This window comes from Chaetomium strumarium, assembly GCF_033439665.1.
Source record: "Chaetomium strumarium strain CBS 333.67 chromosome Unknown B0T15scaffold_6, whole genome shotgun sequence".
In the NCBI taxonomy this organism is placed as follows: domain Eukaryota; kingdom Fungi; phylum Ascomycota; class Sordariomycetes; order Sordariales; family Chaetomiaceae; genus Chaetomium; species Chaetomium strumarium.
The window spans coordinates 3,061,729-3,081,221 of NW_026944434.1; the positions used below are offsets into that span (position 1 = coordinate 3,061,729).

Genomic DNA, 19,493 nt, shown 5'->3' on the forward strand with positions numbered 1-19,493 from the left:
TGTTAGACGCTTGGATAGATCTGCTCTAGATCGGATCGATGCTGACGTTCATACTGAAGGGGATGGAAACTAAGGAGGCAATTGTGTGTCTTTGTTGAATAATCTCTACCTGTGTCTAGGTACGACCAAGTGTGACCATCGACCTGTCTTGCTGCCCTACTCAGAACGCAGCGTCACATCCTGCACCCCTCATACAACTCCAGTGCCAACCCAAACAGGGAGCGAGGTGCAGGTGAATTGGTCGCTGTTGCGGCCCCGGTCGCACACTGCTTGCATGTAGAAGACGCCGGCGGCATCGAACGACGAGCTAGATGATGCGCACACGCTTGTTAGTGAACCGCCTAGTCATCCGAAAAGAGCAGTTTCCATCTAGAATACACGTACGAGCTATCGCATTTCCATTGCTGCGAGATCTCCAGCATATTCAACTTTGTGTCGAACGTGAAGTTCGCTGAGGTTCCTGTTCCGCTTGATGCCTGGCAAGCACCTGCAATGGTGCCGTTGCTCTGGCCCGAGGGAGTGCAGCTCAACTGGCCGCCGTCCGCCAGGTTCCGCAGCGAGAATGACGGACCAGTGTCCGATACCACCTTGGGGCTCGTCGGCGAGGACCCGGGTTCCATCTCAATCTTCCGCAGCCAGTGCTCCAGCTTCCACGACTGGTATTTCTTGGCAGTCTCCGCACATGTCGCGGTGGTGTTGGATGCGGTCGACGCCAGCTTGGTGGTGATGCTCAGTGCTGGGCGAGCACCCCCGGCCGTGCCCTTGAGGACGCAGAAGCTGCTGTCTTCTGCGGTCGTGCAGTTGAGGTCGAGGTTGATGGACCCCGTCGCCAGACCTTCGGACCTGTTCCAGAACACAGGTTGACACCGATCAGCCAATGCAGATATAACTGGTAGTGGAGAGATGCATAGGTGCTTTAAGGGAACAGCACCCAGGGTGTAGAAAAAGGGGACACCCACCCTTGCTGGTCAGAACAGGCAAACGTGTGAGCCAGGTACATGGTCTTGTTCTTCCAATCCACCGCGAAGGACACGGTTTCGTCCTGTGTGAATGCAGCACCGGTGAAGATACAGTCTGCCCATATCAGTTTGCTTCCCCCTTCGTACCAGCCGGCCCATGACTCTGGCCACTGCGCGACGCATTCGTGCAATGGGGTCCGGCCCAGGCTAGCTGCGATCGTGGATAGCCCATCGGCCTTGGTAGGATCCGGACTGTCGTATCGTAATTCTCCGAGAGGATACTGGAAGCTGCCCCCGCTTGAACCGGCGCACGGTCTAGCGGCGTACGCACCGGGCAGCAAAACGGCCGTGGCGGTGACTAAGGCGAATGAAACAAGGCGGTCCCGCATTGTGCACAGATGGGTGTGGTTATGTGATAACGGCGGTCTGCAGTGGTGTACGATGTCGCCGAGTAGATTGGTTTATATCTCAAGAGTGGTTGTATATCTTCCCTCTCAAGATCGTTCCAAGTCCAGCAGAGGAATTTGCTGGATCTACTGGTTTAGCCTCATTCTCCCATATTGCTTGCGGAGTCGATCATAGCCTCTTCGGTGACGAGGAGGGGTGATTTGATTGCCGGATATTATCTTCCCATGAACCTGCATCCGGTCATGATACGGATTGCCTTCTAGAAGATTGAGATTTGCCGGCTCTAAGCAGAATCAATCTACTCTGCACGTGCGGGCTATCCTATCAACGTGGTGTGGCCCGGCATTGGGTTGCCTTTACCCTGACCGGGATGGAACGTTGGTGTATTTAGGACCAGAACCCGGAAGCAACACTTCTCCTCAGTGATTCTGGTCTGTGAACCAACCTACCCGCGGCTGTGTCGTTCCCATCATAGCTTGACCTGTACTGCTTCCCATCTTTCCTTTAGTGCCCTGTTGTAGGTAAACGCGATGAAGACCACCGACCTCACCTTCGCGCTCCTTGCGCCGGGGCTTGCAGCGCAGCAGATGATCCGCTTCGGCTGCTCGCAGCTAGTCATCGCCCGCATGGATCCCTTGGTCAACCCGGGGCTTCCCCAGTCACCGCACGTCCACCAGATCGTGGGAGGGAACTCGTTCAACATCAGCATGGACCCGGCCACGCACGACCTCGTCCGGGACTCGACGTGTACCAGCTGCACCTTCGCCGAGGACTTCTCCAACTACTGGACCGCCGTCCTGTACTTCCGGGCCCGCAACGGCACGTACAAACGTGTGCGCCAGTTCCCCAACGTCGGCCTCCGTACCGACGGCGGCGTCACGGTCTACTACATCCCCCCTTACGACGGAAAGACCAAAGTGACCGCCTTCAAGCCGGGCTTCCGCATGTTGGTTGGGGACGCCGGCCTCCGAGAGTCCAAGGGAATGCAAAAGCAGCTCTGCCACCGCTGCCTGGGGGCCACGTACGACCAGGGCGGCGCTCCTTGCACGGGAACTGACTCGAAGGAACTGCCCAACCGCTTCTGCGACGGCGGCATCCGCACAACCATCACCTTCCCCACCTGTTGGGACGGCAAGAACACCGACAGCCCCGACCACAAGAGCCACGTCGCCTACCCGAAGGTCGGATCGTTCGAAACAACCGGCGCTTGCCCGGACAGCCACCCCGTCCGGCTGCCCCAGCTCATGTACGAAGTCATGTGGGATGTGCGTAGCTCCTTGTCCCGCCACCATGCTGATCCAAACATGTCCACTGCTAAGAAAAAAATGAATAAATAGACGGCAGAGTTCAACGACAAGGAGCTATGGCCAGAGGACGGCTCGCAGCCGTTCGTCTGGAGCACCAACGATCCGTAAGTCTCCCCGAAAAAAGTTGATTACCTAGGGTTGCAATGGCTGATGGTAGTGTGAAAGACTTGGGTATTCGCAGCATGGCGACTATGTCTTCGGCTGGAAGGGCGATTCGCTCCAGCGCGCCCTCGATGCCCGCTGCGGCAATGCAGTCTGCAAGGAGCTTCGGACGCAGACTTCGGAGGAGGCCCAGAGGTGCACCCTGCCGCAGAACATCCCTGAGGATGTGGATGGATGTGAGTTCGCCTTTGCGTTTTGCGTCTCCTGAGGAAGTCAATAGAACTGACCCTCTGTGGCCGTGACAGGGCTGAAAGCGATTCCGGGTATGGAGCCGATGGCTTAAAGGTTAGCTAAGGGGCCCGGATGAGAACGGCACGAGAATGGCATGAGGCTAGATGTTAAATATCCGGGATTAGAATACTGCTGGTAACTTTAGTGTCTCGCGCTGCGCAGCATGCTCTGACTCCTGTGCCGAACAAACCAGCGGCTTGTCTGTCGGCATGTTGGAACCGCATGAGATGCGCGGCACCTTCGAGGAATGCCGGTACAAGTCCTGTGCTCCTTAGCCGCTCTTTTGTTGACATGGACCCGAACCGATCCATTGCCATGGCCACATTGGATCTCTAGTAGGATACCAAAATCACATTGCAGCCGGGCGATCGGTTGGCCGTCATGCCCCTTAAACCCTTAAACAACTGGGCTGCTGGGGTGAGTGCGCCAAAGTCGTTGCCGCCCTAGGTTTCGCTCAGTATCTTGATTCCGCGGTGTCGTTGAACGCAAAGTGGCACCGCTTTGCACGGCATCTACGTTCGGTCCGTCACACACTCGCTCCCACGACTTAGGTACCTTACCATCCGCGAATGCGATATCTTGAGATGAGGGCACCTTGTCCTGATCACAAAGAATCTCGCCCTCAAGGTTGACGACATGCTCCCGAGCTTCGTCAACATTGTCCTTCGGGCGCTCTCAAAGACTGAGTGGCCCGTCCGAGGCACCCTCGGTGACCTTCTGCAGGCTGAGGTAACAGACACGAGCCCGCATATCTGCGACAGTGCATTCGACCTCACTGGCGGTCTATCTTGGCTAGCCGACCTGATACCAGTCGAGGTGCCAAGGACGTATTCCATGAACCACGCGTAGGAACTTCCTCCGTATTTGTAATCTATTAGGCGAGGCGGGGAGGATAGGAATATTGACAAGTCTGTCGACGAGGATGGCGGCCTGATGGCTAACGCGAGGCTAAGAATGTGAAGAAGATGATGTCAAGGACGACATTGCTTCCAAGGGAGTAAGTTTTATTCCCCTTTGCATGTACATGATCGGAGAATCGAGCAGACCATCGACCTCACAACTTCCAGGGCGGAATGCAAACTTTGCTTTACATTCGCCGGAGATCGTATTTGCGACATGTCGTGGATTGGGAGCTCCTGGTTGAGAGTTTGAGACCGTCGTTATTAACGCGCACAACGCTCAAGATTACCTACCTATCGAGCCGTGGCCAAGAGTTCGCCTGAGAAACCGATGTCTCCGGTCTTCCCCTGGGATACCTACTTCGGAGACTACCGCAACGCGGTTGGCAACTCCTTATCCGGGCCCAACGTAACGGGAAAAGGGATGACATACTGGTCGTCAACAAATCTGGACAGAAAGAACGAAGCTAAATTACCTGTACCTTATGTAAGGTACTACGCTAAGATTCGGCCTTTGACGATTGCTTGGGCTAAGGAGCGCCGTGAGCACCCTAACCCTAGTACAGCAAAACTCTTACGAGAGCCAGAGGATCAAGGCGGTGAGCGCTTTTGGCTGTTGCCCCGCACTTGGTCACTTTAAGCTCACGGTTGCCCCGCAGCAAATTCAAATCCTTATCAGTTCCACCCTACAAATTGAGGTGCCGATTTTTTTTTTCTTTGGTGCCTGGGGCGTCCTGCGGTGGTGACAATACCCTCCCGTCTCTCACCGGGCAGTCCGTCTCTCTTTTGTTTTTTGTTCTTCGTGATACCCCTTTCCTATTCATCCAGGAGCGACACCATGGATCAGCAAAGGTTGGCGGCGCTCCTCCAGGAGTCGCAAGTCCGTAAGTTGTCCCGCGCAACATCCTCTCACCCAAGGGCCCTTCCCCGCCCAATATGCAATGCCCATCCTCGTCCCCTTGCTGACTTGTCTGCTCCCAGCCAACACCCAAAACCTCAAAGCGATCACTGCCGAGTTGCAGAAGAATTACTACTCCCACCCGGAGTCCCTTCTTCTGCTTGTCGAGATTGTCGCGACCCACCAGGATGTGAACGTGCGGCAGCAGGCCGCCGTGCAGGCAGCCCGCCTGGCCGTCAAGCACTGGGAGAAGATCCCCAAGGAGCAGAAGCCTGCCGTGCGCCAGCACCTCGTCCAGGCGACAATGAACGAGCAGACACCCAGGGCCCGCCACGCCAATGCGCGTCTTGTTGCCGCGATCGCGGCGCTCGATCTGGAGGACGGCGAGTGGCCCGATCTCATCCCCGCCCTCTACACCCTGGCCACCAGCAACGAGGTCAGCCAGCGTGAAGTCGGCTCTTACATCATGTTCAGCTTGCTCGAGGAGAACCCAACCACCTTCGCGGACGACATGCCCAAGCTGCTCGAGCTGTTCGGTCACACCCTTCGTGACCCGCAGAGCGCTGATGTTCGCATCAACTCGATGATGTCCATCGGCGCCATGCTGCTCATGTTCGAGCCCCTTGAGGACGAAGAATCGGTCGCCAAGCTCCAGACTCTGATTCCGCCCATGGTCGACGTTCTCAAGGATGCCGTTCAGTCCGGCGACGACGAGAAGACCGGCCAGGCCTTCGAAGTCTTCCAGCAGTTCTTGGCTTACGAATCGGCGCTGCTTGGCAAATATCTCAAGGACCTCGTCCAGTTCATGATCGACCTGGCCGCGAACAAGCAGGCCGAGGACGATGTGCGCGCGCAGGCGCTCGCTTTCCTCGCTCAGACGGTGCGCTACCGACGCATGAAGATCCAGGGCATGAAGGACATGGGCCAGGAACTCACCCAGAAGAGCTTGCTCATCCTCACCGAGATCGACGACGATGAGGATGAGGATGACATGGGTCCTGCGCGGTCAGCCCTTGCCCTGCTTGACCAGCTGGCCAACGACCTGCCGCCTCGCCAGGTCATCGTGCCGTTGCTGGACGCCCTCCCCAAGTTTGCGACGTCCAGCGAGCCTGGTTACAGGAAGGCCGGTATCCTTGCTTTGGGCACTGTCGTCGAGGGTGCGCCTGACTTCATAGCCTCGCAAGTCAAGGCCATCATGCCTGTTGCCATCAACCTCCTCAACGACGCGGATGTCGGTGTCCGGCACACTGCCCTCATTGGGCTTGCCCGCCTGGCTGACGACATTGCGGAGGAGCTCTCCTCCTTCAACGAGCCCATCATGGCCGCCTTGGTCAGGAACCTGCAGGCTGCTATGACGCCCACCCAAGACCAGAAGCTGGCCAAAAAGAACATCGAGATCATCCGGTCCGTTTGCGGTGCGCTCGACGCCATGTCAGATGGTCTGGACGCCGAGCTTCTGAAGCAGAATGCCAGCGACCTCATCAGCAATATCGGTGCACTCATCACCCACGATGACTACAAGGTCAAGGTAGCCGCGTCGGGTGCGATCGGCGCCATTGCGGAGTGCCTTGGCGAGGACTTCAAGCCCTACTTCGAGCAGACCATGCATGCTCTGGGTGCATACCTCACCATTAAGGACTCCGAGGACGACCTTTCGCTGCGCAGCGGTGTTTGCGACTCAATTGGCCGCATTGCTACTGCCGTCGGTGCCCAGGCTTTCCAGCCCTACGTTGTCGACTTGATGCGCTCCAGCGAAGAGGCGCTCCAACTTGACAATTCGAGACTGCGTGAGAGCAGCTTCATACTATGGAGCTCGCTCGCCAAAGTCTACGAGAAGGAGTTCGCGCCGTTCCTACCCGGCGTGTTCAAGGGCCTGTTTGACAGCCTGAAGCTGGAGGAGGAGGAAATCAAGCTCACGCTTAGCGAGGAGGAGAAGGGCATTGTCGGCACGGACAACGAAGTCATCACCGGCGGCAAGAAGCTCAAGCTCAAGAATACTGAGGACGATGAGGAAGGCTGGATGGACGATGACGAGGATGACGACTATGAGGACTTCGGCGTGTCGATCGAGGCACTTGAGAAGGAAGTGGCCATCGAGATCCTAGGCGACGTCATCACGTACGCCTGCGGCACGCACGAGATCACCGAGTACCTCGAGAAGGCCATCGAGAGCATCTCCCCGCTGGCAGAGCACTCGTACGAAGGCTGCCGCAAGGCCGCTGTGGCCACGCTCTGGAGGTCGTACGCCCGCGTCTGGCAGCTCATGGAGCAAGAGACTGGCACCAACTGGGAGCCTGGCCTTCCGCTCAAGCAACAACCGACCGTCACGCTGGTGAAGCTTGGCGAGATCGTCTCGAAGGCCACGCTTGCGCTGTGGCATGAGGAGGGTGATCGGTACGTTCCCATTGTTATTTTCTGTTCCCTCCTTCGATGATGACCACTACACGTTATTACCCAGCTCACTCAAACGCATTACTGCGGATGCTGAGAACGCGTACTTATCTACTTCTGACTGCCTTTCCTCAACCCTGTTTGCTGTTCACCATCGGTGGTTGTGTATAGAGACTAACTTCAACAAGGTCCGTTGTCACCGAGATCAACCGCAATGTGGCGGCCACCCTCAAGGCTTGCGGTCCCGCTATCCTTTCCCAGGAGGATTTCATGAAGGAGGTCGTCACCGTCATCTCGACCATCATCACCCGCTCGCACCCATGCCAGCAGGATCTTGGGGACGAGGATGAGGACCAGGAGGTGGAGGGCTCGTCTGAGTATGACTGGCTCGTCATTGACACTGCGCTCGACGTTGTGATCGGTCTTGCCGTCGCACTCGGCCCTGGCTTTGCCGAGCTCTGGAAGATCTTTGAGAAGCCGATCATGAAGTTTGCGGCGTCCGAGTCGGAGAACATTGAGCGGTCCACCGGTGTCGGTGTCATTGCTGAGTGCGCGGCTAACATGGAGGCGGCTGTCACCCCGTACACCGAGAAGCTGCTTAAGCTGCTCCTCAAGCGCCTGTCGGACCCCGACCTCGAGACCAAGAGCAACGCCGCGTACGCCACCGGCCAGCTCATTCTCAACTCGACTGACACCAACACGTACCTGCCCCACTACGGCACCATCCTCCAGAAGCTCGAGCCCATGCTGCAGATCCAGGAGGCACGCATCAAGGACAATGCGGCGGGCTGCCTCACGCGCATGATCATGGCCCATCCGGACCAGATCCCGCTCGGCGATGTGCTGCCCGCTCTGGTTGGCCTGCTTCCGCTCAAGGACGACTACGAAGAGAACTCACCGGTCTACGAATGCATCCTCAAGCTTTGTGAGTATCGCTGTTTCATGTCTACTGCAGTACCCCACTAACGAATATCTAGATGAGTCCAACGAGCCGACCATCCAGCAGCTCACGCCCAAGCTGATCCCTGTCTTTGAGGCGGTGCTGAGCCCTCCCACAGAGCAGCTGGACGACGAGACGCGCCAGATCGTCCGGAACATCGTGCACATGCTGTACAATGCGAGCCAGGATCTGTTCAGCAACAATCCCAACGTGCTGAAGCTGGCTGGTCTTGCCTAAGTCGAGTGAGTCTGCTGTTGGATGACGGGGGGATCTATACGATGAATAGAAGGTACATCATGAGTGATGAGTTCGGACCTAACGATGGTAACATAAAAATGGGGACTTAATCGGGGCTTTCGGTTTGGGAATGAATAGTTCGGTCATGTGAGTATAAAAGGTTCGAGGGCTCAATGTAAAGCCTCTCATTTTCGGAATCAATGACATCAGATGAGTGTTCCTGAACTTGGATGGATCGTGGGTGTCGAAAATTGTGGTGAGGACTGAGCTACGGTTAAGGTTCGTGCTTCAGCCATCTCGGTGACTGTCTCGTTTGCTTCCATTCCCCACGATATCTTGAAGTGGTCTATAGAACATCGTCGGGCTGATGGAAGGAGAGTCTTTAACAGCTGGAGAAAACAATACTAGGAGATGAGGAGTAACGACAGGGCAGACAGACAGGAGAGACAGTAGCAGTGTTAACGGGAAGAATCGGTCACGCTAAGGTCCGTCACCTATATGATAACGTTGGACGTAAGAGAGTCGTGTCAGACTGGGAGGAGCAGAGAGAGGGGTCACAGCTGCGATGATGAGGGCAAAAGAAGAGAGAAAAATTGCGTCACCAGATAGGAGACCTTCTTCATCAAATGAGATCTGGACGAGCTGGGAATCGAACCCAGGACCTTTCGCATACAGAGGAGTATGCTAAGCGAACGCTCTACCAACTGAGCCACACGCCCGATTTGGTTGGTTATTAAGACATTGACCGAGTCAACGACTTTGAGGAGATAGTTGGGGCTACGAAGTAGTTTCTTCGTTCAGGGGCTTAAGCTCGCTTATAGTCCAGTCTACGTCGTTTGAGACAGTGGCCTTGATCGCGTTCTGGTTAGCAGATGGGATATTGCTGGCTGGAACCGGTCGTGCGAGTGTTTAGGTTGGCGCGGATAGAAGGGTCCGTGTCAAAAGATAAAGGCACTCGTATTCTCCGCCAGCATTTGAGGGGCCTAACAATTACATACCTACCTATGCACGGTCATATAGCTGTGCTGCGGTGTGCCGCCTTCCCCACGGCGCGCCCGACTTGCGGTTGTGCAACTGTTGTCCCAGCATGGCCACGGGAAGAACCATGGCGGGGTGTGACTGTGCGACGACAAGTCGAGCAGGTAATTAGCAGGTATAAAGCCCTGCCGTTCGGCAATTGGACGGACGGAAAGCTCGTCGACACCAAAAGGGAAGATGCATGGCTTGGGGGTTTCTCAACTTTCACGTACTGCCTGAGACTTCGTCTGACTGCTGTCAACGGCAAGCCTTAGCCCCAAGCCCCTAGCCTGAGCCCTATTCGATTGATTCACACCATGACTTCCGCATTGAATGAGTAAGGGGTCCCACCACCGTACCGCTCCAATCCCGGGATATCGCTTGCAGTTCTCGACAACGGCCCGACATTGCAGTCCCTCGGCGTCGGGTTCGCAAAAGGCGCTGCGCGTCACCATCAAGCGAACCGCCGCGCATCCCTTGCTACGCCGTTCTTAACGCTGAATCACCGGCACGTCCGATTCAGCCCGCAGAACTTAACCAGCACTGAGCAGGCTGATGTTATCACCGATTCGGACACGGGAGCAGCGTTGACTCCTTCCTCTGACTCCGGTGACTTTCAAGGTCCTCCAAGGTCGTCGAGATGAAAACGTGCTGCAGGACGGCGAGGGTCTTGTCTCCACGGAGTTGGTGTTACCAGCCGAGGCATCTAACTTGTAAGGTGAAGCCCACTGCGGCAGGATACTTCTCCAGCTGACTCGCCGTCGGGGGTTGGGCAAGGAAGGCTGAGCGGAATCTCTCGCTTGACGGCGAGCTGAGTGGGATGGTTGGAACCGGTGGTGCGGGAGTTCAGATCGTTCCTGACGGCGGATCCCTGGCAATGTCCTTGGCTTCATCTGTGAGCGTACTCTTTCTCTCTAGATCTGAGGTGCTTAAAGAGGCACCCGACCTTATTTTCAGAATAGAGACGTAACGAGCTCATTTCCAGGAGAGGCGGGAGACGAGTTCACTTAAGCTCAGAAGGCCTGCCTAGCTTGTGGTCTCTGCCCCTGATTTTAGCAACTCGTAACTTGTAAATGGGAATAACTCCACCTTAAAAGCATACAATCAGCTAGACATGATTTTAGAATCCAATCCATTGGTGCTTTATTTCTTAGCGCCGTCCTAGTTAAGTACGTAATTGAAGCGAAGCATCGTGGTCCTCGCTTTCTCTGGGATACAGTGAACTTCTAGTATTAGATTTAGCGGTAATAGGTTATACGATTTTCGAGGAGCGGCGCTGGGGAATAATAGGTGTCCTTAATTGCAGTACCGAAGTTACAACTACCAGTAGACTAATAGATATAGTAGCCTTGACATTTACTGTGAGTCTGTGACCTGCGAAGACTGGATCCAGGACCGCACAGGCCATCGTATGTAATTGTATTTTCCTGCAAAGTAGGAGTCAGGGGTAGGCAAAAATCGGCGGTAATACGGACGCGGACTGCCAAGAAGCCGCACATCTGCAGACCTGCGGCCGGAACGCGGGATGCAAAGATTACTCCACTCCGCACCCCCTGCCACAATACATCAGGACGCGTGGACAATAACTTACAAGGTACCCTACTAATCCGTATGCAATTACCTTACCTGGAGTACCACCGGATAAGTAAAGACAACGACAATAGGGGAAACAGGGAAATCGGAGCCAAGTTGTTCCCTGGTGTGTTTCGAGCTACAGATTGTCATCCTCGTCCCGTACGCTTAACGGTAGCTTACGACACGGAAAGCCCCGGCGTTTACAACAACACCAAGCCGACATGCTCGCTGTACCTGGTCTGCTACAGATCCGGGGCCAAGGGCTGTGGCCTGCCAGTGCAGCAAATCCAATGCGTCCTGCAAACCAAGTTTGATAGTTACGAGAGCTTCCAGGGAATCCAGGCATTCATCGCTATCCATCCGCAACTCGTCTACATAGACAACCATTCCTTTGAAAAGCTATGGCGTTTGTACGAGACCTAAATGTGGGGGGCTTCTTTCGGCGGTACTTCTCATTCAAAACTCTACGGGCCGTCCGTGTATTTCAAAGTTCCCGTAAGTATTATTACACGAACCGTTACTTAGACTCTCATTTCTACAAGGAGCGGGGGCTGAAAACGTCAAACCAGTACACGCCCAGCTCACGACCCACAGTGCGTGCTGTTCGACGACTTCGTTCTGAAGGAGATGATGTACGTACCGCAGCCCAGACCGGCTTACGTGTCCCCCGGCTGCGCCGCAAGGACCGGCGGCACGCGCTTGGGTTTGTCGAGGGATGGAACACGAACCGCATCGCCATCTCTGGGTCCGTTCCTTGCCTGGCCTCGTGCCTCGTGGGAGCTATCGGGTCAGCGATGGGAGGCGATCCGCAGACTGCCTTCACTGTGGCCTCGTTCATCTTGACATCCTCGTCGAGTGAGTCCTTTTTAAGCTAACGATGTGAGGCGAATGGTTAGGCAACAATGCTGTCTTCAGTATTACTGGCGCTGCTGGCAATCAGCAGCAGCATCGAGTCCTCTGGCGGCCTAAGCAGGTAGATGTTGCGGAAAACAATGAACGACGGTCATCAGGCTATATCGATTGCAAGCGCTGTACATGTACAATATAATACTTGTACCTTATATGTACCATTGCCCTCTTCTATGAACAATCCCGAAACATAAAACACCCAACTATTATGGTTTACTCGCTCGCCTGGTCAGCGCAGTGTCTGCAACCAGTACCAGTGGCTCAGAGAGCCTGTCCCACCTCTGTATGCCATTTCCCAGTCCGTCTATCCCACCCCTTAGTTTCCCGAATTCCCTATGACTGCCACCTTACTCTTATTCCCTTTGGTAGGAAGACGAATACCGGTGTGCCCTCGGCGACCAATCATTCCGGGACCTCTCATACCCGGCCGGTGTGGTATATCCCCCCCTGGAGGATCCCATCCCGCTCCTCGGGTCACCACCATCATACGCCCCGGCCGCCGACGGTAACTTGGTCCCCTCGGGCAGCGTGTCAGGGTGCACGGACGACGACGGCGCCGATACCACCATCATCTGGAAACTGTCGGCCGTGTCCCGCCCGCTCTCAACAACACTATCATTGGCACTAGCAAGCGCCTCCTTGTACGCCGGGCCCAGCACGCGGCTGGGGTGACTCCACAGGAACACGGCGGTCACCAGGAACATCAGGGCGCCGTCCAGACCGAGCAGGTACGCCTCGCTCTGCATCAGCACGCCGTCGTTGCCGAGCGCGAACTCGGCCATGCGGAAGATCGAGCGGACCAGGATCAGCACGCTCGTGACGTAGAGGGCGAGGATGTGCTGCCGCCACGGCGTCGTGACGGCGTACGAGCGCGGGGTGGGCTTCTTGGCGATGCGCACGTGGAACACGATGGTCGTTATGACGAAGAAGCCGAAGAAGATGATCTGGATGCCCAGCCCGCCGAGGATGACGTTCTCACCCATCTCCTGGTCGTCGGGCGTTTTGGCTTTTGCCATGATTCCGCCGCCTGGGGAGAAACAAAGGGTTGTTAGTGATTTGTGATGCTCCTGCGCAAGGGTGGTGGTCTGGGAATAGGGAGGATGAAGGGCTGTGATAGTGTAATAATGGCTTACCGGCACTCTGCCCGAGGAAGGAGAGGACATCGCCCGCGACGAAAATCTTGGTCATCCAATTTGTTCTAACCAACGCGTAGTCCTCGGCACCGAGAAATCTGATCAGCCGGGCGAGGATCATGTAGATCGAGGCGGCGAACAAGGCCGGTCCGAGCAGGATGAGGATGGTCTGCAGGATGTAGGCCGTCAACGTGTAGTTGGGCGCTTCTTTCGCCGCAATGGCCCTCCCGACATATCCGATCGCCTCGACTGTGTTGTGTCGCATGCTCAAGTCAGCTAGCAAGTCCATCGCATCTACAGAGGATCGGAGAGAGTAAAAAACGCACATATGCACCCGATGACAAACGGGATGAAGTACCAGACCCTCTTGCGGACCAGCAGCACGACATGGCCAATGCCGGTCGCGGCGAACAGAACGATGAAGACGATATTGGCCCCAAGGTTTGGTTCGTAATGGTAGAGTTTGAACTGTTTGTATTTGCTGCTGTCGTCGGCCATGGCGATAATTACTAGTTCGAGTCTTCGACCCGGGGGTCAGATTCGAAGTCAGATCCGGTTCTCCACAGTGTTCGGACGAGGAGGAGCAGAAGATCCAGAACACTTGGGTCACAAGAGATACCCGTCACATTATTTGGAAACGCCCAGGGAAATCCAACAAAGTTATAGAGCCGCCCCCGTTACCCGACCGACCCTGGATCAGGGGCCGGCATCCTGATGACGCGCGTCCATGCATGCTGGCATGCCCAGCTAAGGAAATACGACACCGGCTAGGCGGTTAGATATGACATTTTGGGATCTCAGCCATGATGAGCCATCACGGCTGTGCCTCCAAACTGTGTGTCGAAAAGCGTCGTGGCCCACTGAAGACTTCCATAAAATCCAGTCGCAGGAATCCCCGAATACGCGTATCGGCGAATCTGCATTGAAGACCCACCCTTGCCGTGCATCCCCAGGCAATACGCGGGATACACAACATCTCAAAAGGCCCGCTACCGCTAACGTTATTTGTATGTACGTTACGGGGTCGCCCGATAGTTGTACTTGTAGCCTCAGCCACGTATAATTCTTATCGATAAACTCTCGCACATCCCTTGTGGGACATTGATTCGTAGAATCATACCTTAACAAACCATCAGACAGTGTCCTCCAAATTCCTAGTGGGCAAATCGGAATACCAAGCAAACCTAAAGCTTTGCCACTACTTCCCACTTGATCTAAGTCAGACAATTAGACATTGATTAAGCTTTACTACCTTATATATCTTCGCTTTTAAAGATTTGGCTAGCTAGGGTACCGTCTAGTCGGACCCCTGGAGAGTTCGTTAGCGTCTACTGTGGTCGCGTGCATAAAGAAAACCCCCTAGTCAAGTACCTGTGGGTCACAACACTCGACGCGTTTTGACCAATCAGCTGAACTTATCGAGCCCCCTGTTTTTTCGACAGCCATCTCGTTTCTCGTTAAACGCACTCAACGCAATCATCGCAGTTGACGCACTCAACGTAGTCAACGCAGTCAACGCAATCCAGCAATACAATAGCACGGCCACAAGGGTCAAGTGGTACGAAACAGTTGACTACCGAACAACGCCAACGCATTCGAGTCTTATACTTCGATGCAGCCAAAAGCCAAGCTAAGATCCATCGTATCACTAGCTATACTAAGGCCTAGATCCGGACTACGATTCGCGCTCCTAATGCAATTGCCTACCGGAGTACTAGCCGGCCTCGGACATTAACACTAGAACAAGAAGAAGAGCTTATTCAGTTTATTTGTTCCAGCAAAAAGACTCGTCGAATAGGCTTCCTCGAACTCTTGGCTATTATCTTCGCTAGGGTCTTCGGCGTTTGGGTGATTAAGCATGCCCTTTATCGACTCGGCTTCTGCCGGCAAGTTGCTTATAAGAAGCCACCGATTACCGAACGAACCCGGCAACTCCGTTTAGCTTAGGCGCAAGAGCATAAATATTAGACCCTTAAACAATAGGCAAAGATCCTTTAGACCGATAAGACTTAGGTTACTAGCGGGCCATATCGGAAGCAATATATTACCCGGCGGTAAGGCGAAGAGTAGGATCCTACTTGCATTGTAGAAAAGCATTAATATAAAGGAGGCTGGATATTCTAAGGTTGCTTCTCTAGCTTGGATAAAGGCCCTAGACTCTTTTGGGAAAAGGACTAGGGGAAGATCAACGCTAAGACGTACCATATACGAACTATCCCTATTATTCATAGCTGGATATAGATATATAAGGCATAGCTTGGTAAAGATCTAATCTTAATACAAGATAGTGCTCCAGGGCATATAGCTATAGAGACAAAGGAGGATCTCAGGGAGAGAGGCATTGTTATAATAGAGTGGCCACCTTTCTTACTAGACTTGAACCCAATCGAGTCCTATTGGAATTAGATAAAGGACTGGATTGAAGACCGGTATGGCCTTGAAGAAAGGCCCTCGTATAACAAGCTTCGCGAATATATTAAGGAGGCTTGGGAGGCATTGCCGGACGACTACTTGAAGCAGCTATTGGCCTCAATGCCAGAGCGCTACAAAGCTATTATTGCAGCCAACGGGATGCATACAAAATACTAGCTAGTGGTTTGGTATATTTAGTATAGAAATAAGCAGGTATCATTACCTGAATCAGCGAGGGTACCCCGCATGGAGGTTTTTATTATCCATCTGTGACGAAACCACAGGCAGTCCTGCCTCTGAAAGGGTTCGCCGGTCGAAGGTATCTGCTGGTCGGACTGTAGGTCTCGGTGAAGCCAAAGGGTTCACAACAATGCAAGTCGCAATGTCTGCACAGTAATGTAGGGCTACCTTACTGCTTGTAATTGCTCACTGGAGAACTCCCAGAGTCCTCCAGAACGAGTGTCTAGCTATCCTATATACTACGGCTCTTCCTATGGATCACGGCCTCCCTCTGGTGATCCCTCATACTGGATCACCTTGGATCACCAGTGATCCCTTGTGAGCCTTATACCTGGATCACCAAGCCTTCCCTATGCCAAGTGTGATCCTCTTCTGATTGGTCCGTTCCTGGACCGGAACGATTGGACGCAGGCGTCGCCCGCAGACCATGCAGGTCGGCCCCACCGGCCGCTGCAGGTTAATTCATGACACCATCATACCACAGTACTGTGGTAACTTAAAGACCAGGGTCAGCCCCAAATCTCAATCTCAATGTTAAAACGGCGAACGTTTCTCCGGAAGAAACGTACAGATGGACTTAGCCTTTTAGGTTATTGCAAGATACCCTATCTTTTTGCGTTGAATCAGCTCTTTTCGTTGTTTTAGGGTGTTCTTTCGAGGCTGAGAGGAAGATCCCTGTTGCAGATTCCGCGCTAATAACAACCTTTTAGGGGTCGCCCGTGTATGTGATGTTTGTATAGAGGCTCGCAACTGTAGTGGAAGTGCTCCTGTAGCTGTGGGGTACGAGCCTTATTAGCCCTTATTTCATCTCATACGACACTCACGGTTATAGTCTGGCCCATAACAAGAAGCTTACTTTGCCGATGAGAAAGGTAACGTCATGTATAGGTAACGGGTATTCTCGTCGGTAAAGATCTTGGTCGGAAGCTTCCGGCCGGTTCCGGCACGTGATTTATAATGGGCTCAAGGTCGCGTCTCGACGGTTCAAACTGTACCCCCCGTAGGTATTTGCGAGAAGATTCAGTGGCCAGCCACAGATGATTTGTCCGTTCGCATTATGGAGCGCGTTACGATGAGCTTTTGCAAGAAACATGCATTCCCCTCGCGTCAAATTTCGACGTCTTCAACGAGCCGATCAATCTGCTCGGTGTTCCACCAGCTCTTCGTTTTAAAAACATTCTGTCACTTAATAGGTTATATCCATTCCCTTGTCCAGTCCTCGCTTAGATTCTTGTCATGCCTACGACAGATGGCTATGAGCGGCGGAAAACTGTCGAAGATATCACGTACGACGAAAGCGACAGCGGGTAGGGAGAGGATATCGTTTGCTATAAGCAAAATCTTGACTTTCGCACAACTGCAATTGATGACTCAGCGAGCAAGAACCAGCGGCTCCCACTAGACGCACATCATGTGCGCCTTAGTCAGCACAAATTGATTAGTCAGCACAAAAATGCATCTAACGTAGCATCAACTCCGCGCCCCTGAACCCCTGAATGCTGCTGCCGTACGCTTCGACGACTATAGCCACCTTCGTGGACGACTGCCTCCCTCCCGAGGGCTTTTTCGAGTCACGCGACGCCTTGTTTGAGTCAATTAACTCGTATGCGAAGCCTTAAGGCTATGCCTTTACAATTTAACGGTCTTTTCGACGGCCAGACGGCTTTCTAAAGGTCTATTTCGCATGCGATCGAAGCCGCCGGCTACCTTCGTCGCCAGAGAGAGATCGCCAGAGAAAAACGACTACTCGAATGACGAATTACCTCTTTTTAGTTATCGCTAAGGAGTCTAGTAAAGGATGGACTCTAAAGCACCGTCTCGGCTAACACTACGCGACGTATAACCACAAGCCGAGCCTATATCTATCTGCGTACCCTATCTACCGACAGCTCTCTAGTAGCATATTACAATTGCCAGTGCTCTTAGACGCTGGCCTTACGCCGAAGGAGATTTAGATAGTTGTACGGCAAAATGGCTCTTTAGCGACGCGTTAAGATATCTATAATCGTATCGTAGAAGTCCGGCAGGACTCTCGTCAAGGCGAGAGCCCTATCTATACGCTTATAAACCAGCTTAAGAAAGAAGGCTTCTAGAGCCGTATATAGTACGGGCTAGATCGGCATATAACTGTAGTTCTCTTTGTATATCCCGACTTTTTTATCTACCTTCGAGCGTACCCTGAAGTCCTCCTTCTCGACTATATATATAAGACGAACAAGTATAGTATGCCACTCCTCGATATAATTGGCGTAGATACAACTAGGCGCTCCTTTTATATTGCCTTTGCGTTCTTAAGCGGCGAAACTAAAGAAGATTATATATAGGCTCTCGAGCGGTTGAAGACATTGTACGAGCAGTATAGCGGAGTCTTTCTATCTGTCATCTTGATAGACTGGTGCCTGGCAGTTATAAATATAGCTTCGACTCTCTTTCTATTAGCGACCTCTATCTATGCCTGGCACGCGAATAAGGCGGTTCTTATATGATGCCAGCCTATGTTCTAGACGGCCGAGGAATAGGGAGAGTTTTACGCTTTTTGGTTCTTGATTCTTAGCTTGCCGACTAAGGAGATATACAAGGAGCGTCTAAAGGAGTTCGAAAGGAAGTACGCCTCGAGAAACCTTAAGCAGGTTGGTTATATTAAGGAGATATAGCTTCTGCTATATAAGGAGAAGCTTATCTCTATATAGGTCGACCAACAAGCTTATTTTAGGAATATAGCTACCTCCCACGTTGAAGGGATTTACGTGCTCCTTAAATTGTACCTTAGGAGGTCGACCTTCGACTTCTTCGAAGCGTAGAAGGTAATTCGGCTTGCATTGAACAACCAGCTCTCCGAGTTACAGTTGAACTAAGCAAAGCAGCAGATTCGTATACCTCTTGAGCTTGATAAGGCTCTATATAGGGCTATATAAGGCTGGGTTTCATACGAAGCGCTACGGAAGATTGAGGAGCAAAGGCAGCTGCAATAGAAAGACCCCCTTCCATCGCCTACCTATATAGGCACCTTCACATGCGTCTATAGGCTCCCATATATATACGTACTAACTATACGCCAAGGCGAGCCTCTTCTTCTTGAAAACTTTCACTCGCACTGGCGGTTAATACGTGATAGGGCTCCACTTCACCTTCTAGAGCCTCGCCAGTATATCGAGCTAATTCGGGCCCGAAGTGCACTCCCAACATCAAGCACTCAGCATGAGCCGAGCCAGTTTGAGGCGGTTGAGGCCCAGGCCCAGCCGCGGGCCCCAAGCACTTGTTCAAGGTGCCATACAGTTGGCCATACAAGGTCCTTAAGGGCATGCCCTTTGCGGTATTCAGATGTATTGTAGTTAGAGGAGTGGAAATAGACGTGGCATTCAGGGGTTCAGGGGCGCGGAGTTGATGCTACGTTAGATGCATTTTTGTGCTGACTAATCAATTTGTGCTGACTAAGGCGCACATGATGTGCGTCTAGTGGGAGCCAGAACCAGCGCCTCGCCCGAAGTTTTGCCGGCCAAAAACCCGTTCGCGTTCCCGGAGTGGGGCCGGCTCCGTAACAACTCCAAACGGCGTCGGCGACGGAGGCCGGAAGGCTTCGCCCAATCTACTTTGTTTACACCCCATCCGGTCCCTTAGCTCGCACCCCGCGCAATTGCGATGGTAGTGCATTTTCGGCGCTAGGATCCCGTTCCCGGTGCGGGGACGCAAACCAACTGCGCCCAACGCCTTGGCCTCGATATGCTGGCCTTGCTAGCCTTGCTGGCCTGGCTCGCTTATGCTGTCGTAGCCTCCC

General features: G+C 53.5%; 5 protein-coding genes and 1 non-coding gene across 6 annotated transcripts; 3 read left to right on the plus strand and 3 right to left on the minus strand.

Annotated features, from left to right (window-relative positions):
• Positions 1–131: 131 nt before the first annotated feature.
• B0T15DRAFT_577029 (uncharacterized protein) lies at positions 132–1,548 on the minus strand. The gene is made up of 3 exons (XM_062871049.1): positions 960–1,548; positions 385–843; positions 132–307 (listed from the first exon to the last, which is right to left on the minus strand). The coding sequence occupies exons 1-3, from the start codon at positions 1,346–1,348 to the stop codon at positions 190–192; spliced, it is 966 nt and encodes a 321-aa protein (XP_062719532.1). The 5' UTR covers positions 1,349–1,548; the 3' UTR covers positions 132–189.
• A 406-nt stretch (positions 1,549–1,954) lies between these two features.
• On the plus strand, positions 1,955–3,119 carry B0T15DRAFT_487082 (uncharacterized protein; the record flags this gene model as incomplete). The annotated part of the gene is made up of 4 exons (XM_062866408.1): positions 1,955–2,632; positions 2,705–2,778; positions 2,840–3,012; positions 3,082–3,119. The coding sequence occupies 4 exons, from the start codon at positions 1,955–1,957 to the stop codon at positions 3,117–3,119; spliced, it is 963 nt and encodes a 320-aa protein (XP_062719533.1).
• Positions 3,120–4,527: 1,408 nt separating this feature from the next.
• B0T15DRAFT_541135 (armadillo-type protein) lies at positions 4,528–8,777 on the plus strand. Its single transcript, XM_062869836.1, has 5 exons — positions 4,528–4,565; positions 4,626–4,850; positions 4,948–7,258; positions 7,444–8,180; positions 8,233–8,777. The coding sequence occupies exons 2-5, from the start codon at positions 4,805–4,807 to the stop codon at positions 8,430–8,432; spliced, it is 3,294 nt and encodes a 1,097-aa protein (XP_062719534.1). The 5' UTR covers positions 4,528–4,565; positions 4,626–4,804; the 3' UTR covers positions 8,433–8,777.
• Positions 8,778–9,066: 289 nt separating this feature from the next.
• Positions 9,067–9,151, minus strand: B0T15DRAFT_t185. Its single transcript has one exon. It is a non-coding gene; the product is annotated as a tRNA-Ala (tRNA).
• A 2,274-nt stretch (positions 9,152–11,425) lies between these two features.
• On the plus strand, positions 11,426–12,001 carry B0T15DRAFT_513894 (uncharacterized protein; the record flags this gene model as incomplete). The annotated part of the gene is made up of 4 exons (XM_062868077.1): positions 11,426–11,519; positions 11,550–11,617; positions 11,675–11,879; positions 11,940–12,001. The coding sequence occupies 4 exons, from the start codon at positions 11,426–11,428 to the stop codon at positions 11,999–12,001; spliced, it is 429 nt and encodes a 142-aa protein (XP_062719535.1).
• A 91-nt stretch (positions 12,002–12,092) lies between these two features.
• B0T15DRAFT_283380 (RTA1 like protein-domain-containing protein) lies at positions 12,093–13,705 on the minus strand. The gene is made up of 3 exons (XM_062863610.1): positions 13,393–13,705; positions 13,067–13,315; positions 12,093–12,960 (listed from the first exon to the last, which is right to left on the minus strand). Exons 1-3 carry the CDS (start codon positions 13,562–13,564, stop codon positions 12,287–12,289), a joined length of 1,095 nt encoding a protein of 364 aa, XP_062719536.1. The 5' UTR covers positions 13,565–13,705; the 3' UTR covers positions 12,093–12,286.
• Between the last annotated feature and the right edge of the window lie 5,788 nt (positions 13,706–19,493).

Coding starts and splice junctions, on each gene's coding strand:
- B0T15DRAFT_283380 (XM_062863610.1), bottom strand. CDS start 13,564: ATGGCCGACGACAGCAGCAAATACAAACAGTTCAAACTCTACCATTAC. Junction 13,316..13,392: donor GTTTGTCATCGGGTGCATAT/GTGCGTTTTTTA, acceptor GACACAACACAG/TCGAGGCGATCGGATATGTC. Junction 12,961..13,066: donor CTTCCTCGGGCAGAGTGCCG/GTAAGCCATTAT, acceptor GTTTCTCCCCAG/GCGGCGGAATCATGGCAAAA.
- B0T15DRAFT_577029 (XM_062871049.1), bottom strand. CDS start 1,348: ATGCGGGACCGCCTTGTTTCATTCGCCTTAGTCACCGCCACGGCCGTT. Junction 844..959: donor GCCTGTTCTGACCAGCAAGG/GTGGGTGTCCCC, acceptor GTTCTGGAACAG/GTCCGAAGGTCTGGCGACGG. Junction 308..384: donor CAATGGAAATGCGATAGCTC/GTACGTGTATTC, acceptor CGCATCATCTAG/CTCGTCGTTCGATGCCGCCG.
- B0T15DRAFT_541135 (XM_062869836.1), top strand. CDS start 4,805: ATGGATCAGCAAAGGTTGGCGGCGCTCCTCCAGGAGTCGCAAGTCC. Junction 7,259..7,443: donor TGGCATGAGGAGGGTGATCG/GTACGTTCCCAT, acceptor AACTTCAACAAG/GTCCGTTGTCACCGAGATCA. Junction 8,181..8,232: donor CGAATGCATCCTCAAGCTTT/GTGAGTATCGCT, acceptor ACGAATATCTAG/ATGAGTCCAACGAGCCGACC.